At 37.3% G+C, this 20372-nt stretch overlaps 1 protein-coding gene across 1 annotated transcript in view; it reads left to right on the forward strand.

Annotated features, from left to right (window-relative positions):
- Positions 1–15284: 15284 nt before the first annotated feature.
- Acbp1 (Acyl-CoA binding protein 1) overlaps positions 15285–20372 on the forward strand; it is a 72161-nt gene continuing 67073 nt past the window's right edge. Inside the window, exon 1 of the mRNA XM_090382630.1 lies at positions 15285–15415. Within this exon, the coding sequence (XP_090238756.1) occupies positions 15401–15415 (15 nt within the window). The 5' untranslated portion in view covers positions 15285–15400. The remainder of the gene's footprint in view (positions 15416–20372) is intronic.

Consider the following 20372-nt stretch of genomic DNA (forward strand, 5'->3'; position numbering starts at 1 on the left):
AAAATCAGTCTCAAAAACTCATTGCTGTTTTTTATTAATACTTTTAAGTGATTTTTATCAGAAATTGAATTTTCTACCTTCCAAGGTCAATGAACTACTTGAAACTTAATTTCAAAATTACGCTCATTTTCAAAAATTGTTTTATCGATTTTGTTGGCTTTATATTTAGTTCTTCCTTAAATAGTTGAGTTATTTTAAAAAATAAAGACTGCCTTGGAATGCAATTTGCGACCCCAATCTAAAAATGGGAGCCTCCAAATTCCATTTTGCCTTAGGCCCGATTTTTAGATGGGGCCCTAAATTTCATTTTTCCTTGGGCCCCATGAAGGTATAATGCGCCACTGAAGACGTGAATACGATTTCTGATGGATCCAAATTGGAAAAAAAAGTTTTAAAAGTCCAAAGCGTTTGTTGTGTGTGTGAGTAAATACATTTTAATGTCTGTTTTCACTGTATCTGCAAACAATTTTTGATTGGTTGAAAATATAACCTGATATTTATTTTCCTTCTTCAAAAAGAAATATATATTTTTTCCCATTGTCTGTAGCTAACTTTTTGAAAATCTAAAATCATCAAACACCGTTCGTTTTGCTCTTGTAATTCTCAAGGGAAAACCAGAAACGAGTGTTGGATTTATTTTGAATTTACAATGATATTTATTTTGAAAAAGGTTAATTTCGAAACCGCATAAAGCTATTTCCCTTCCAAGGAGCATATGTGTGGAGCGGATATTAGGCGGCGAATATCAAAGCGATAATTTCCACCTTATAACCACATAGGAATTAAATGGATATATATTTTCTTTGAAATTAAATCGATATTTTTTACTGGATAAACTACAGAAAATATTTTCTTCCACTCTCCAGTTGCCTCTCTGAAAATCCAAAAATCCACATCGCTGTCTGTATTTTGAAATCCAGAATTAAATTCAGCGCGTACTTATGGGAAAAAATGTACAGCTCCTGTGTTTATTTCCAAATTTACATTATCAGCTGCTAGCATTTTCCACATAAACCAAGATACAGGAAAAATGAATTGGTGATCCAATCAATCTTCAAACTCGAATTTTAAGTGAATAATCAGTTTTGAGACGCAAAAGGTAGAAAATAACCACATTTACATCTTAACGACACACAAATCGGCCGGCCGAAAATAGATACGGCCTTTAACCAGTGGTGGGATTCAGCCGGTTCGTCAGAACCGATACTTATTTTTTTGTTGAGTCCGGCGAACCGGTTGTTAAAATGGCACTTGTGATGAGGATTCTCTCTAAGATGGGCGCCTGGGCAGCCACCCAATGTGAAAATTTACATTCTTTACTCTTTTTTAACGATTATCTACGCAACAGCGTATTCCAAGTGCCCGTAGTAATGTTCATTCCATCCATAGGTGAAAAAAATTAGACGGAACTATGCTTGTAATATTTATTTATTAATTTCATAAAATTCATTATACCTTCGATGAAATACTACATTTTTATTCCCTCGCGTTTGTTACTTAACCCGCTATGGGGTTAACATACAAACGTAAACAACCAGGGGGTGACACACTGTCATTTGTTTCAGCTTTGTGTTACACCCTAAATTCACACGAGATATTATGAGTGCGTTGGTGTTCCCCGATCAATAAAAACAATAGGAAGCTAGGACACAACGAACCAATAGAAATATAGATTTCAAGGGTTATCTTATCGCCCATTTCGGAAGCTGTGGAAGAATGTTTTTCCATGTTGGAATCCTTATGCCAGTGTGCACGTGGTAATTAAGACGTTTTTATCATAACTTTCCCGTGACAAACAGGTCTATCGTATTTAATCTGCATAGCCTGTGCCATTTATTAATTCAGCAAGAAATTTTCGTTTATCGATAAAATGAAGAAAATGTATGTTCTGACTGATGTTTATCAATGGTATAAGCACAGTGCTTTGTTAATAAAAGTTTATGATATGACCAACGTGGACAGAACCAGTAAAAAGTATTCAAATATATAGGCACATATCCGCTCCTGCTCTATAATATATTAAAATAAAACATTTTTTAAACCTTTTGCAGTAGCCCTTAAAAGGATGAAAAGGCAACAGAGTTTGACAGATTTTTTCAATAAGAAACCAAAATCAGAATTTGTATCAGAATTGGCCTTGGATGGTACAAAACAGTCACAAGCACAACGCACTCGAACTTGAAGAAAGCAGCACGTCAGTTATTGAAATAAAAAACGATAACAACTCCAACATTGAAAATAATCTTTCTGAATGCTGGACAGTGCAACAATATAACAATTTTAAAGAAAAATATAAAGGACTGGTAATTTTTAACAAAAAGTTAGGTTGCGAGTATTGTGCAAAATATGACTTTATAAAAGAGAAAAGTGTTCATGTGTCAAAAGAATAGAAATGTTTTCAGATTGAGGCATCAGGGAAAAATAAAGAGCAACAACAAGCTTCTCTAAGTAAAAAAATGAAAGAACATTTTTCATCAAAAGCTCATTAACATTTGTAAAGAGAACTTAAAGCAATATGAGCAGGAGTCAATAAAAAAAGTAATAGATACGATGCATGAAAAATATTTAAGTGATACTTGTAGAGTATTTAATACAGTTTACAGCCTGGCAAAAAGATGTAAACCGTTTTCAGTCTTGAAAATATATATTTTATAACTGATTTGGCATTGATGATTGATATTTTAAACGAAAGTTCTCTTCTTTCAAATGCGCTGCAAGCAAGAAATACAGACATAATAAAGGCTGAAAAACTCGTGATAAGATCTATTAAAGCATTTCAAATGCTTGGAAAGGAAAAGGGTCCATACGAAAAAAAAAGTTGATGAATTAATTACTTCAGAAAACTTCAAAAATATAAAATTTGTAGAAAATCATCAATTTTTCGGGCTTCCTCGAGAAAGACTTTTAGAAAACATCAGTAACAAATTTGAACAAAAGACTAATGGATTGTGAATATTTAAAAGGAAGTTGTAGCCAATTTCAAGATAGGAATAAATTACAATTTCTCAATTTTTTGGAGCCAGATTACTGGATTATTGAAGAAGTACTAGTTCCATGGAAAGCAGCTGAAGGACAATTGCTCATATTTAATGACATTTTTAATTACCAAATTGATATTAATGATTATCGAGATTTCTTGGAAAACGTTTTAAAAAATTCCCAGAATTATGCAATTCCTGAAATTGTTCAAAGAGCTAAAAATATTGTCAGAACAATTACTGTAAGTTCAGCAGAAGCGGAAAGGGGTTTTTCAAAGATGAACATAATATGTTCAGAGAAGAGATGTCGCCTGACTGTTTCTAATATATCAGACACAATGACTATTAGTCTAATCGGCCTAGTTCTAAAGGAATGGGATCCTACTCCTACAGTGAAAGGATGGTTAAGGATAAATCACTCAGCCGATGATGCTTGGATAAAAGCGAAGAAAATTGCAAGTGAGGACGCCAATCAAGAAGCAATATGGAAATATCTTAAATAACAGTTTTATTGTTTTTTGTTAGGTGATATTTAATATTTTTTCATTAATATTTTAAAACTCTTTCTTATAACATAATCTAGTTTTGTGGACCTCTTTTATTATTCTTATTTAAGTATTAACTGCATGAAATAATAAACTACCTTTCGGTATATAGTTTTTTTTATACTTAGAACGGTCATTAGGGCAGGGAACCGGTTGTTAAATTATTTGAATCCCACCATTGCCTTTAACCCATATATCGCTCGGTTATTCCTGGAACTAGTTCCCCATAGCAGTGACTTTGGAACTGATTCTTGTCGAAACCGCTACTATGCTGTAACTGTCGCTCTGGAAATTATGAAAAATCTCTCATTTTAATGGGTGAATTTCAATGTTCGTTTAGTCTGTCTAGTTTGCTTAGTCTTAATAGACAAAGTAATTAAGGCTTTTTACACATTATTAACTTAATGTTTGAAAAAAACAACTCGATTTTCATGAGCAAACCGTATTTCTATCCCAGAAAAAAACAACAGCTTTGTTTTTTTTCTGACTGTTTTAAAAAGAAGGTGAAATGAGGATATATATTTTTTAAAAGTTTACCTAAATTTAGCAGGTACACATGTTTCTGTCCCCTCCCACCAAGTGAGTGGTGATAACAGGTGGACGTATGACTCACTTTATTTCCTGTCCAGACATGCATCAGATTTTGTTCTTAAAGAAAAATCTTATTGGTTAGTTTGTGCCTATTCTAGGCTTCCTGTTGGTTGACCCAGAACCTTTTTTTTGGCTTCTGATTGCAAAATTGCAATAGTTGTTTCAATCCAAACTGGTGTTTAAAAAGAGGCATTTGGCTCTATTCCCTCACTTGCTTTTTCCCTGATCGTTGACAGTGTGTTTACTTTTTTTTTCTGAAGAGATAGATTCTGAAGATGTATTCTCAAGAATTAGATTTTTACTGTGATACCGAAGGCGAAATGGAGGCTGTCATTTTATTGGATGAGGTGGAGAAGGATGTGGGAATACGGAAACGAATTAAACTTAATGCGGAGAGGGCAAGGACAAGGCAGATACGAGCCGAAAGATGTTTATAACGTGAATTGGATTTTACTAGTGTAAGTATTTCTTGTTGACAATATAGAGCTACTTTTTAATTTTTAAGTGGCTTGTAAAAGCAAATTTTAAATTAGTACAACTCATTTTTTTCTGTCTTTCAATCGACGTTATTTTCGAGTTCTAAAAAACATCGATCTTTTTTTTTTTTTTTTTTTTCAGAATGCAGTGTTCTTTAGCCCTTCGCAACTAGCTGTTTTTACCCAAGCACTACCGTCGAACCTCTTGGCAAGGTGGGTGTTCAAGCGATGGCCCACAGATTCTCGGCGCTGCAGAGAGCCCCAATGAGGGAGCTGCAAACCACGACGCAGTGTCACAGCATAACGAGCAGATAAGTTGAACTCTAATTTTTTTGTAATTTCGAAAAGCAATACGTTTTTGTTAAGAAAAACATTGCCTTAAGCGATTTTTTTTCCTTTCCAGGTGAGGGGGAGGTGAATATGCTCCTGTTGTGGGTTTTGAACGGTTTTACCACATACAGGATAGCACGGAAAGGTATTCCAAGAAATACCGCACATTGTTTAAGACCTATGAAATACGGTTTAGAAATATAGACAGCCTTGCGGATAATAGTGAAAATTTTTCTTCTGCCTTCCGACTGATGTTAGAGGAAATAATCAGACGTTTGAGTGCGCAGGGGAACTGTTCTCACGTTCGTCTGTGCCACGATAAACTTAGCCTTAAAAGCCCCATTAATTTACCATATGTGCTGCTGCCTGATCTAACGTTAGACAGGGTGATGGCAGCATTTATAAAAGTAGAACAATCCAATACAGACTATGATTACAGACGATCTTAGTCTAGATGTTATTCTCATTAACATTGCCAATAGGGGTGGGAGCAATCGTTCTGAGAATATTAAGGAAAGGGGTATGTTGCATCTGAACGACTTTTTGAAAAAAAGAAATGTGTCGTTCAGATCAATAATGCCGATTCGTTGTGCCTTTCAAGAGTGTTATGCGTTAGCATTTCTGCCCACCAGGATGATGCCAAAACATACAGACAAGTGCGGGAAGATAAGTGTAGTAAATAAATTACAAGGGCTAAAGACTTGCAGGGGTTGCTTCAGGTGTTTGTGGTTTGGTTGAAGTGGAAAAGTTTCAGCGTGTTCTCATCCCCAAGTTTCAAATAGTGGTGATTTCCGCAGAGTGTGGTTTTCAAATTGTGGTGATTTCTTCAGAGTGTGATTTTGGGACTCGTACGAAAGTTTTGTAGATCTTTTCTTAGATGACACCAAGGTCATTCACGAGGCCATGCTAGTAACGGAGGATACGATGCTGGTTGGATTCTCGCCGATTGAGGGGATAGAGCAACTGTACAATTGCGGGAACGCAGTCATTGGATCCTTCGTTGCTTCCTATGGCCGGATAAAGCTCTACAACGCTATGGCCCCTCTACGCCAACGAATGATTTCTTGTGACATAGTTTGGTATACATTCGAGGTGAGCAGATGCGCTTAGACAGGGCTCCTCAGTTAAGTGGTTTACTTTTGGATAGTGCTTTTAAATATTTGATTTATTTAGATATTGTTGGATTATTTTGTTATAGGTTTTTCTGTAACTGTTTGATTTTAATAATATTATGGATATAATTTTTTAAAGTTATTTTAATTGATATTTATTTAATTTTATAATGGTAGTTACGAGATCTGCCTTAAACACGTCACAGGCTATCGTGACTCACCCGTCAAACAGCCGATGGCGATTTACGGGTGAGTAATGATTTACTTGTGGAACCTTTGGAATGTTTTCCAAGGTCGACCTAGTGACTAATCCTACCTCACCTGGGGATTATTTTCTTTGTGATCGATGTAAGGAGTGCACCGATCTTAAATTACAATTTGGTGCACTGATGGAACAATTTGAGTCCCTGAAAAAACGAGTGCTTGCCCTCGAGAATAATGCATCTGGGAGCTCGTCAGGGACTCAAAACTCCAGCAATCTACCAAGTGATGCACACCCGATTCGAGCCTCAAAACAGAAAAACCAAGTGCAAACTACTCTGGTTAAAAAGGACATTGTTTTATTAGGAGACTCCATTGTCATCAGGGAAACGAGGAATATTTTTTGTAATAAGGATAGGTGGAGCAGAACCAGGGTATGTCTGCCGGGAGCAACTATTGATGATGTCACCAACAGATTGTCAGATTTTAAAGGGAGTAAAGAAAATATTATTATTCATGTGGGGACAAATGATATTAAACGTACACGATCTGACGATTTGTTGGAAAAATACAGGACCATGCTGAGGAAATGTCGCGAGCTAGGCCATAATGTCTATGTGTCTGCAATTCTGCCCAGACACAATAGGAGGGATTATATGTTAAGAGCCTTGTGGATTAACTCAAGACTTGAAGGAATCTGCAAGGCTTTAGGGGTTAAATTTCTATCAGCATGGCCCACACTTGTAGGTAGAAGGAATTTGTTCTGTAGAGACGGGATACACTTAAACAAAGGTGGTGCAAAAGTTTTTGCCAGTATTATTGAGGATACCTTAAAGATTCAGGGAAACTGCTAGTTAGGGGGAATGTGGGTAATACTGACACGCGTTTATCTGATAATATTGGTCAAAGTAACTCTTGCACATACCTTAAGAGTTCTTATCTGTTACCCCAACTGGAAGTATTATCTAGATGTTCTGGGGGCAGAAACATTTCACGTGAGCGGGTAGCTAATATCAGGGACGAGAGCCTAAAAAACTTCAAGGGTTGTGTTAGGGTTGTTAAATATACAAGAACAGTAAATCTTAATTGTTTATACAGTAACGTTAGAAGTGTCGTCAATAAAATGAGCGAATTCGAACTGCTGGTTAAAACAAGTAACACGGACATAATAGGGCTTACAGAGACGTGGTGCAACCCGGAAATTAGGGATGATGAGTTTCAGTACGGCTTGTATAATGTATTTAGGAAGGATAGGATAGATAGAAGGGGTGGTGGGGTATTGCTTCTTATCAGAAGCAGCCTGAGTGCGCCAATAACTTTCCCGGATTCAGACATTTCACATGCTACTATAGAATCTGTATGGTGTAAGATAGTTGGAAACAAAGGTATAATGCGAGTAGGAGTAATCTACAGACCAGGTGATTGTGAAGATTATGACAAAAGCCTCTACATGCAAATGGAATGGGCAAATAAGCCTCAATCCTTATTATGGGTGATTTCAATTTGCCTCTAATTGATTGGAATAAATGGGAAGGAAACTCGACATGGGGAACAAAATTTTTAAATCAACTAGATGACTGTTATTTGTATCAACATGTCAGGGAAAGTACTAGAGAAAAGAATATCCTAGACCTCATCATCACACATGAATCAGATGACATAACAGGGCTGACAGTGGAGGAACCAGTAGCAGGAAGTGATCACGGAGTTCTACAGTAGATGATGACGAGAGAGGTAACAGAAGTAAAAGGCATTATTAACTGGTTAGATATCGCGCAGAGAATGAATACAATTGAACTGTGGTACGCTTTTAAAACATTAATCACAGATGCCTTGAATGCGTATATACCATTAAAAATATACTCCACGAGAAGGGTTCCAAGTTGGATGAATAGGGAAGTTGCCACATTACTTGAGCAGAAAAAGGTGACATGGAAATGGAAAGGTTACAGAGCAATAAAAAGTACTGAAGCCTATAACAGCTACAAGGTGATGTGTAATAGAGCCACAGAAAAGGTTCGACAGGCAAAGGCAGTTTATGAGAAATCACTAGCAAACAGAGCAAAGAGGGGGGATAAAGAATTCTTCACATATATAAATGCCAAGAAGAGCAGGACAAACCAGATCGGACCTTTACGTAAGGGAAAGGGGACAGTATTAAATGCACCAGCTGCCGTTGCAGATGAACTCAACAGTTATTTTGCATCGATATTTACAAATGAAAAGCCTTTTGTGGCAATGGGAAATTGTGGGAGCGAAGTTAAAAAATATGTAATTAATGATATTGAAATTTCGCAAGATTATTTAATGAAAAAACTTTCGAGCCTACAGACCAGTAAGGCTCCTGGAGTTGATGGAATATACCATATAATCTTAAGGGAGGCGGCAAGCGAGTGCATTGAACCATTGAGGCTAATTATGCGAGCATCACTAGACTCTGGGGAGATTCCCTTGGATTGGAAAAGTGCAAATGTATCTCCCATACATAAGGGTGGCTCTAAAATTGAAGTTGGAAATTATCGACCTGTCAGTCTGACTTCAGTAGTAGGGAAAATCATGGAGGCAATGATCAAGGGTGGAATCCAGGATCATTTGGATCGAATTGAAATTCTCAAGGATACTCAGCATGGTTTTGTAAAGGGAAAGTCATGTTTAACAAATCTGGTTCGCTATTTCTAAAGGGTCACTCACGAGCTGGATTTAGGGAATAATTTCGACATTGTTTATTTAGATTTCAACAAAGCTTTTGATTCAGTCCCACATGAGCAGTTGCTTTATAAGCTGGAACAGGTTGGAATCACTGGGAAAATCCTTAGATGGAAAGAAGGATGGCTTCAGGGCAGGAGGCAGAGGGTTGTGATAAATGGCTATTCCTCAGATTGGGGTGATGTAAGAAGTGGGGTTCCCCAAGGATCAGTATTAGGACCACTGTTATTTTTAATTTTCATCATCTGCAAATTTAGAGTGATGTCTAAATTTGCAGATGATGTTAAAATTGGTAGAGTAGTTAATGATCACTGTCAAGCTGAGCTTCTTCAGAGAGACCTAGATAGACTTCAGGAATGGTCCGAAAAATGACAGCTATGCTTTAATCCAACAAAGTGTAAGGTATTACACCTGGGAAACATTAATCCCAAAAAAACTTATTCACTTGGTGGAGTTAAACTAAACCCAGTACTGGAGGAAAGGGACTTGGGTGTTACGATACGGTCAGACATGAAATTCTCTGAGCATTGTAAACAGGTTGCAAGGAAGGCCCATGGTGTCCTATCGATGATCTATCGAACTTTTGCAAGTAGAGATAGGGACGTGATAATCCCATTATATAAGGCTTATGTTAGACCACACTTGGAACACTGTGTTCAAGTATGGAGACCGCATTATACTTATACTTAACATTATACTTTAACATTATACTTTCAGCATTAGAAAATTTCTGTGAAATCCCCATGTTTGACACTATGCAGTCTTCAGTGGAGCTCTGGTGACGTCTCCTTTTCTGGGCGACCGTTGGAGCACACACCAGCCTCTTCCTTTCCAGACGCGATTAGTACGCGTGTTGCTAACAGTCATGTGAGCAAGTTGAATCTGTGGGTTCAACCTAACCTTGTGGGTAAAAAGCCACGCTTCTCGTATGTGTATTTTCGCAGTGGCATCTAGAGATAACAGATAAAATTCCGGGGAACTGCGAACCATTCTCAGGTGAAGTGAGAGGTTGTTAACGATATATCTGGCTTGGTGGCACAAATCTAGTCTGAGATGACCCAAAAGTTCGATCGTTTTTGACTTTGAAAAATACTTCATTCGTTGGTATATGCAGCTATCAGCTCGAGAAAACATTGCACCCACATCTCAAACATTGTCTTTAACAAACAGTTCTGTACTAAGTTGAGAGATTTTAGCACAGCTGTCAAAGTTCAGAAGTGTTTCTAAATAGGCTCTATAAGCATATGTATCTGAAGAAGAGTTGCCAAGCTTATCTTGCACAAAAAGATCGATGTGGTGCAACACTGGATCGATCAATGGTGCAACACTGGAGGCCACTCACACAGCCGTGTATTGTGCTGCGGTAGCAGCCACGAGGATTAACGGAAACGAAGCGAGAGACCAGCAGCAACAGAAGAACGGAAAACAGAAGGAAACACCAGCTGGAGAAAGAAGACTTCAGCAGAAGACAAAAGAATTAAGAGTCAAGATAGGCCAATTGACCCGGTACCAACGAAGCAATAGGATTAAGAAATTAATTAGAAAAGTGAAGAGCATCCTCAAGAGATGCAGCGTCCACAGCAAACATAAGACAAAAAATCAGAGAATACGAGAGAACCTGGACACATTGAAGCAGAACCTCCTTGCACTCAGTAAGAGACTACGCCGATAAAAAGAGAGCTTCCAGAGGAAAATAAACAACAGAATCTTTAATGAGGATCAAAGAGGCTTCTACAGGAATCTCGGAGAAAGCGGGAAAGAAGGGAACGGACCACCCGAGAAGAAGACAATAGAAAGCAAGAAAACTAAGGATGTACAAGAAATGAGAGGGTGGGAGATTCGGGAAGAAGAAGAAGGAAAACAGACGATTAAGAACTCTCACAACTGGCGAACTCCAGGAATAGATAACGTCCACAACTACTGGTACAAGAAGCTGACTTGCACAACAAGCACCTGGCAGAGCAGTTCACCCAAATGATAAGGCACACAGAGACAATCCCGAAGTTTCTCACTCAAGGAATTACATATCTGAAGCCTAAACACGAAGATACAACAAACCCAGCGAAATATAGGCCAATCAACTGCTTCTCAACAATGCACAGGATCTTGGCCAGCTGCATAACCAGAAAGATATAAGCCCACTTGGAGAGCCAGAGCATAAGAGCCGAACAGCAGAAAGGTTGCAAGCAGCTGAGAAGGAGCAATAAACCATATATTCCACGGTTATGGAGCAAGCCTACAAGAAGTGCCGCAACATGTACAAAGCCTACATCGATTACCTCAAGGCCTTCGACTCCGTGTCTCATAGCTGGCTAATAGAGGCGCTGAACATCTACAAAGTCAATCCGATAGTGACACTTCTTAGGAGAAACGATGGCGAAATGGAGTTCCACCATTAAGGTCGAAAACATTACAACCAGGACAATCCCCATCAGGAGAGAATCTTTCAGGGTGATGCCCTGAGCCCATTGTGGTTCTGTCTGGCACTTAACCCTCTATCCACCATGCCTAACGGGAGCAAGTATGGATATAACCTCAAAAAAGAAAGAAAGAACCTGTACATCCTCACCCACCTGAAGTACATGGATGACATCAAGCTCTACGCGGCAACCGAAAAGCAACTACTCCGGATCACCGAAGAATTCAGCAAGACATTAGGATGGAATTTGGTCTAGAGAAATGCAAGACCCTCACACTGCACTAGGAAAAATTAATCGGCCGAAACTACCAGCTGCTGAATGGTAAAAAGATCGACGCTATGGCAGAAGGAGAGACCTACAAATACATAGGGATGGTGCACGCTTAGCAGTTAAAGCATAATGAAATCAAGAAGTGCCTCACCTAAAAATATCGTCAGAGACTCAGAAGCCGACTGAAAGCAAAATTGAACGGAGGGAATATAGTTAAAGCGATAAACACCTATGCAGCTCTGGTACATTTTTTATGATATTAGGGTCGCCTGTAATTGATTACATCTACCCATATACTTATTTTGTCTGTAAATTGTGTGGGTTCTATGGTCGATTTGTCTGTTTTGCTGGACGAAAAAACTCATTTTATAATCAGTGTAGGGCGGACGGTGACGATACCACTGCTATCCACGCAGACAGCTCCAGTACTAGCATACTCCTTTCGTGTAATGGATTGGCCTAACACCGAGCAAGAGGCTATCAGGCGAAAGACAAGGACAATTATGACCAAGAGCCGCCAACACCACCCGAGTTAAGAAGTGGAGAGACTAACAATAGCTCATAAAGGGGAAAGAAGCGGCCTGATAGATCTGGTAGAACAACAGAAAACAGCGATAGTTAACGGGGAGGATTACGTGGAGAACAACACGGCAGTAATCACCAGGCCCTAAGGAAGATAGATAAGTGGTATACCCCACTGAACCTAAGCGAGGAGCCCCCTCCCGCCCAGACGCACAAGAAACCAAGCTAGAAAGATGGTCAAAGGAGACACTCCACGGTAGACACTACAATGACCTCCATCATGATCACATCGATAACGTTGCTTCCAATGCATGGCTCACAAGCGGGACGCTCTTCCCCGAGACTGAACGGTTCATGCTGACCATCCAAGACCAGGTAATCAACACCAGAAACTATAGAAAATACATCGCAAAGGAGCCCGGAATGTCAGATGACACATGCCGACGATGCCACCTGACCTCAGAAACGATCCAACACATCATAGGAGAAGTAAGGTGATCACCCAGACTGAGTACGCTCGTAGACACGATTACGTAGCCAGGATAATACATCAGAACCTAGCGAGGAAATACCAGTTAACCAAAGAAAGTGTACCATAATACAAATACGAACCCCGGGCAGTAGTAGAGACCCCAACCCACAATTGGGACCGTGCCATAACAACGGATAAGACCATCCCGCACAACAGACCGGATATAACCCGTATATACAAGATGGAAAAGGCTACCTAGCAGATTGACATGGCGGTGCCCAACACTAACAATGTCCAGAAAACCCATGAGTTAAAAATTAGGAAGTACACGAATCTGAGGTCAAGGAGATGTGACATATGCAAGAAGTAACGACCATCCCGATGATCGTGTAAACCACCGGTATTGTGCCAAAAGACCTTACATAGCAGCAATAGGTCTCACAGAGAACATCAACAAGGAACTCAAGAAAGTCGCAATCCTGAACACCTGTAGGATAGTGAGAGTGTTCCTCGAACAACAGTAACACCAGACATAACAGCCACCCTGTAGTACTTGGTAGCAGTAACCATCATGGAATGGAAACCCCCAATTAGAGAGAAATCATAAAAGCGACAACAACAATAATAATAATAACTCCAGCAACTACTTTGAATCACTGAAGAATTCAGCAGGGTTATTAAGATGGAATTTGGTCTAGACAAATGCGACACCCACGGATTGCACCAGAGAAAATTAGTCAACCGAAACTACCAGCTGCAGTCTGGTAAAAAGATCGAAGTTATGGCAGAGTGAGAGGCCTCCAAATACTTGAGGATGATGCAAGCTCAGCAGTTACAGCCCAAGGATGCCTGACCGTTAAATTCCATCAGAGGGACTCAGAAGCCTGCTGAAAGCAAAGCTGAACGGAGGGAACACTGTCAAAACCCATTCAGTCCTGGTGCAAATATACTCCTTCGGGGTCATAGATTGGGCTAATATCGAGCTGGAGGATATCATGAGAAAGACAAGGACAATGATAACTAAAAGCCGCCAACACCACTCGAACTCAGCCGTGAAGAGACTGAAAATTGATCGGAAAGAAGGAGAAAGGAGCCTAATAGACCTAATTGTGTAACAGAATAGTTACAGCGATAGTTAACCTGAAGGATTACTTCCAGAAACACACAGCAGCACTCCACCAGGCCATAAGGAAGACAAACGGTATACTCCACTCAACCCCTCAGCGAGGAGTCTCCTCTCCCAACCATGAGGCATAAATAAAGCTAGAATGATGGGCAGAAAAGACATTCCATGGTAATCACTACAATTATCTCCAAACATAGATATAATAACCAAGTAAAAACCTCCTTTTTTACTTGGTTATTACAGACCAGCTTATATCTATCAGAGGCTTCTGTGTCACGTTAATTTATATGTATCCCATGCATTTTTCTTCTATGCCACATGTCTAATTAGTTCATCTGATATCCATTTAGGCCTAAATCTTGAACAATATTTCTTAGTTGGTATGAAAAGCTTAGTAGCTTCCAAGATTAATTCTTTGAATGCTTCCCATTTTTAATTTGCTGTTGGTAACATCATCAGTTGGTCCCACCTTTCCTTTACCCCTGATGGTAATTACCTCTTTGAGTAAATCCTACTTCAGCACACTGTGATCACTGCCGCCTAATGGTTCCTTTATCTGCAGATTCTTAATGCATGAAGAATCACTACTGATACTCAGATCAAGAGTATTACTCCCTCTAGTTGCCTCCCTAACATTCTGCTGTAGAAAACAATCATCCAATAATTTCACAAAAGCCTTGCTAGTGTGCGACTGACCAACCAACAAATTCCAGTCAATCTCTGGGAAATTAAAGTCCCCCGTTATAAGACACTCTGATTTACTGGCCTGCTCTATTTCTCAGCACATTGCTGATTATACTCATCAGATTTATTAATCCTATAACATACATCTTTCATTTTTCCTTTCCCAGTGCTTATGTCACACCGAACAGACTCAAGATTGCATTGTCCACCAGCATCAATTAGATGCACTTCCTTAGATTTTGTGTGTTTTTTAACTAACAGTATAACCCCTCCTGTCCTGTCTATCCTTTCTGTACACATTGTACTCCCTAAATTCCAGTGCTAATACTAATGCTAAATCATATGGTCTTCTAACGGAGTGAAAGAAACTAATAAAAGTTCCTTGTGTCATTGACGGGATTTGAAACCGAACCCTTCCGCCTGAAGTTAGTGAAGTGGATTATTAAATCGTCGGTCTAACAGCGAGAGCACTGTTCTCGACTTTGTCATTTTAAGAAAGGGTTGTATGGAGAGGCGAAATTGTAAATATCTATCTGACACATGTGATTTTGAAAAACTGTGGCAGACCACTAGACGGCTATTGGGTATCTTGAGTTCTTCCCCCTCCATTGCGGCCTTGCATTGCGGCAGGCGATAGAACAGTTTCCCCCATTAGTTGCGTAGTTTCCTTCGAAAACTTTGGGATTTCACACAGCAAAATAGCGAACTGACTACAAATGCACGAAATTTACGAAAAAAATTTCAGTTGTTTTGACGAAAAAATTAGATATTTGAATTTTTTTTCTTTATTTACTTTTCAATGCCCAGGTGGCGTGCGTATCGCTACATACCACAAGTTGTGTCTAGCCACGAGTCAATTTTCCTGGTGGTGTTAGTTATAAACGGTGATTTTCCTTGTCTTTGGCGTTTTGTGTTAAGTAACTGAGTTGCACTTGAATTTTCCCTTAACGTTCGTGAGTGTTACAACATGTCTCTAGATGAGGTAAGAACTTGTCATGTGCTTTGCAGTATAATTAAATAAATTTATGTTTAAAAGAAAAGTTTAAGAATTGCCAGTGAGTGGTGTCTGTAATTCTGTTATTATTAAATAATAATTATTTGTACTGTACAGTCTGTAGACGTATCAGGTATTCTAGTTGCTTTTTGTTTACGGAATTGTAGTTAGCAAATAAGTGAAGTGGTAATGAATTTGTGTTGTTTTCTTGTTTGTGTATTAATTAGATTTCTAAATTGTGAAATATGGCTTAACATAAGGATGATCGCTAATGTTTTCTTATATAGTTGAAGAAATTCGCTTCCCCCCCTTTCCCTCCAATTTTCCTCTTAAATCATTTAAAACATTACGAAATACGTATTTCAGATTTCTTTCTAAAGATAACTGGCGAATAATCTTTATAAAGAAATCTCAAACATTCTGTAACCAGAAGTATAAACGATATTTAATGCATTAAGGCGTGAATCTGTGTTACCGAATTTAACTTTATTTTTTTTATTTAAAGGGTGTGGTGCAGTAATGCACTTTTCATAAAAGTGGAGGATCAATTCGAATAATATTTTACTTTTCAGTGTACCCAGTTGTTTCAAACATGCTACTGCTCTTGGGTCCCAGCGTTTATCCCCACGAATTACACCGAACATTTCATGAAACGCCAAACACGAAAGGCATTAAAACCTTTAGTACTGTGCATAGGTTGAAAGCTGAGAATATTGTTGAATGAACTTATTTTTTTTATATTCACTTGTCTTATTGAGTAATAAAATGAGTATCGTACTAAATGGAAATACTACTAAAACTTTTTTTTTCTAGAAAATTTTGTAATTTATGTATCAATCGAATGATTTTTCGTAGTTCTTTATATTAAAGAACTGCATAATATCGATGTAGATACACCATAGTTAACCCATAAATTTGAACTACGTATGTAGTATAAAAGGCATCGTTTTAATAGTTCCTCATTGTGGGTGTCTTCACAACGAGATAGTCGGTATTGCGCTACTTCAAATAAATAACGCTTCTCTAGTAGAGAACACTACTGTTATTTATTTTCAGAGGTACCACCACCCAGACGATCATTTCAAAGCTATTTGTGAATTTAATGTGAAAAATAACTCATTGGACCAGATCTATTAAACCAAACAAATGAGTTATAAAACTTAAACGTATGTCATGGAACTGTTTTGATGAGAGGCTGAGATCGAGATTTTTATCAAGAAAACTGAATTTTGTAATAAAAAAAACCCCACGTGCTTTCCCCCCTCTCCAAATAACTAAAACCAGTACTTAAGATGAACCTAATCTCCAACCAAACTGCACAGAAGAGGTGGCTCTCCCCACCTTTTCAGAAACTTATCAGACCCTAAACACCATTTTTCCAACTGTAAAAACCTTTGCATGGAAGCAGTCATTGTTTGTTTCAAGTCCCAAACCTTTTCCGTTTTCGAAGCTTACACACATGATATTTTGCCTCTGTAATTAAAAAATATCATGAACATTTTTCTTGCCCACGGGATGATCGAATTGCAAGAAAATTACCTCCTCCAGTGTGAACTGTCTTATCCTCAAAAAATCTACAAATTCTCTTCCAAATTTCCTGCGCGAATTGACAGTAATAAAATAAATGGTACACTGTTTCAATTTCGGTACAAAATTTGCATAATCTGTTGCCTGTCTAAATCTATACGTAATATCGTTCACTGGTATATTTCCGTAACCAACCCTCCACGAAAAATCAATACGCGATGGGTAGTTTCTGCCAATTTTTAGATTTTTAAAAAACAACTGTGCATTATGGTTTCCTAAATTTGTCGTTTCAAAGCTATTGTGAATTTAATGTGAAAAATAACCCATTGGACCAGATCTATTAAGCCAAACAAATGAGTTATAAAATATTCAAACCTATAACATGGAACTGTTTCCCTAAGAGTTATCTATGGTGTATCTACACCGATATTATATAGATATTAGACTTAATCTTAATGTATTATGCCTTGTGCATTTTAGTTATTTTTAAATATTTTTTAATAAATTAAAGGAAGAACTAGACAAACTATTGGAATGGATGGACAGGTGTGTGTGTGTGTTTTTTTTTTTTTTTTTGCTGATTGTGTTTAAGCTGTTTGCTTGTATCATTTGCCAATAGCAGTGCTAATCTCCAGAACCAACACTAAATTTATTCATGAATAAATTAGTTTTAAAATAGGCTGGTGTTACAAAGATGTCACACCAGGTGGTATGGGGACAAAAAAGGGAGAGGAGGAAAACTGTCCTTTAAAAAATGAATAACATGATCCTTTAAAATAGCAAATATTTTAAAAAAATGAAATTACAAAAAAAAAACATCAAATAATATTTCTCAATAACTGAAAGTTGTAATCACAGATCTCTGTAACAAAAACTAGAATGATATTTTTAAAAAAATCATTGCTGAAAGATATTGTCTGCACACGAGCTGACACTGAAACATGGGGATTTTTTAGAAACATTATGAAAATACTGTATAGAGTAGCCAATTGTGGAATTCTGCATTAGTTGCTGTAAAGTAAGTGTCTTACTGACTGAGACCAATTTCTCAAGTGAATCTCTTCCAAATTTTTGAAGAAGACGTTGAAATCTGTCCAAAAGGAGAGCTTGCTAAAAAGCATTATGATCTGGAATGGTTTGTTATAGGTATACAGGGATATGAGTATACTATGGTTGTGGTGGTGGGCTTTCTTTTAAAGAGGCCATGGCTTAAAAGCAGTTTGTGTGAGCAGGATTTTATGATAGATGAATATTTATTTATTTTTTTTTAAGCAGATTAACTTCATTCCTTTTGTGTAGCATATTGACTCCAGGCATTTTTTAAGCATGATTCAGAATATTTTTCTTAGTTTTTATTAAAATATCAACTTCTGTTGAACTTTGTTATTAACCATAATTTTTTAAAATGAAAATTTAATTTACAAAAATTTTACTTTTTTGTAATATTTGATTACTCTGACAGTGACCTTCATACTGACTTACAGAAATTACTAAATGATGATACACAAATCAGTAAACTATGAAACTGGATTTCATTTCTAAATTCATCTGGCAATATTTAAATATCATATTTTATCTGTTTTTTGCATAAATATACGAAATAGTTAATGGCAATATTTAATTTGTTTTGAAATTCTTGGTTTCTGCGATTTGATACCTCTGTATTTCTAGTAAAGTTTGCATATCTATTTATGCTTGTGAATTTCCTTGACTAGGGTTTAGCTGTAATAAAATGTGGCATTGCTTAGCCCTATACTAAAGATTTATGTACAGTTTTATGGCATGTGTATTTCATTGAAGTAGCTAAAACTTTCCTTGTTTGCACTAGATATTTTTCCTTGAAAGCCATGGGATGTCCTTCAGTTAAGGAAGACACTGGCATTTATTTACTGAACTTTTTTTTTTTCTAATCATTTTCCTTGAGATATATATATTTATTAGTAGTAGTAACCTTCATTTACCTCAAAACATGTGGATGAAACATGTAAGAATTGGTTGGTTTGCTATCACAGTATAGTGCTATTCTATTGATCATACTGTCTTAAATTTATGTAACTTATTGTTTTTGGTTTTCTGCCCTCTTAAATTTATATTTGGGAAATGGCTATATACCTCTTAAAGCACTTTTTTTTTTTTTTTCTGTTTTTTTTTATATTCTAGAACAATGTTTCTCTAATAAATAAATAAAAAAAAAAAAAAAAAACTAGGAAGAAAACACATCAGTTGCAATAGTTTAAATTGTTCACTCACAGGTCAGTTTGAAACCCTTCCCACTTTCATTCATTTTCTTCACTTGGAGTAACTTGCAGTGCTTTCCAAGCTACTTTATTTTTTCCCCCTCCAGTTTCTCAATTAAACAGATCTCTATCCCTTATATGTACCCTATTTGCCTCCAGGCCTTTTTAAGCACGATTCTGAAACTTTTTCTTACATGTTATTAAAATATCAATTTCTGTTGAATTTTGTTAACTATAATTTTTTAAAATGAAAAATTCATTTACAAAAGTCAACTTTTTTTTTTTTAAAAATGTTTTCAAAAAAATGCATACAAATTCTAAATGCTTCCCATTTAGAATTTGTTGTTGGTAACATAATCATTTAGTCCCTTCCCTTTTATCCCTGATGGTAGTTACATCTTTGAGTAAATACCACATCGGTACACTCTGATCACTGCAAACTAGTGGTTCCTTTATCTGCAGATTCTTAATGCTTGAATAATCACTGCTGATAATTAAATTGAGTATTACTCCCTCTGGTTGCATCTTGAACATTTTGCCATAGAAAACAATCATTCAATAAATCCACAAGTCTTGCTAGTGTGTGAGTGACCAAATCTAGTTTTGGCAAGTGATGTGGCATTGGATGATATTTAAAACCATTTTACTTCAATAGAGCTGGAATCACTTTGCTCTTGAGAGAGCCACGACAGCTGTTACAGGCCGACATTTGACTTGCATCCTCATTTGGAAATGCTGTTTGAAGATCTCGAGCTGCTACAATCTTCACATTGTTCTTAAACCAAAGCCAATCACACACGAAACAGACTGAACAGAAATCATTATCTAAGAATGTACAGTTTAAACTGTGCATAGATGGTTCTGTGTTTCTTAAAATCCTATTGCTGCTCTGGCTGTGTATTACTTGTTGAATGATTTGATAGAGTACTTCTGGCAGTCAGTTTGGGCTTTATTTTTGTTTACAACTGGCTTTTGAGGACTCTTCATTGTTTTTCATTTTCACTGTCAACTTCCATGACTCCTTTCACTTCTAACATTTTTTTGGAAGATGAGGCTTTGATGATGGGGATGGACTTTCTCTGGCTTTGTTAAACTCCATTGCATGCTGTAATATCTTCTGCTGTCAAAATAGCTTAGATCTCTCCTTTGTACTCAATGGAGGTGGTTGCATTGCACATATG

This window comes from Mastigoproctus giganteus, chromosome 1 (assembly GCF_048544385.1).
Source record: "Mastigoproctus giganteus isolate SK-2022 chromosome 1, ASM4854438v1, whole genome shotgun sequence".
Taxonomy (NCBI): Eukaryota; Metazoa; Arthropoda; class Arachnida; order Uropygi; family Thelyphonidae; genus Mastigoproctus; species Mastigoproctus giganteus.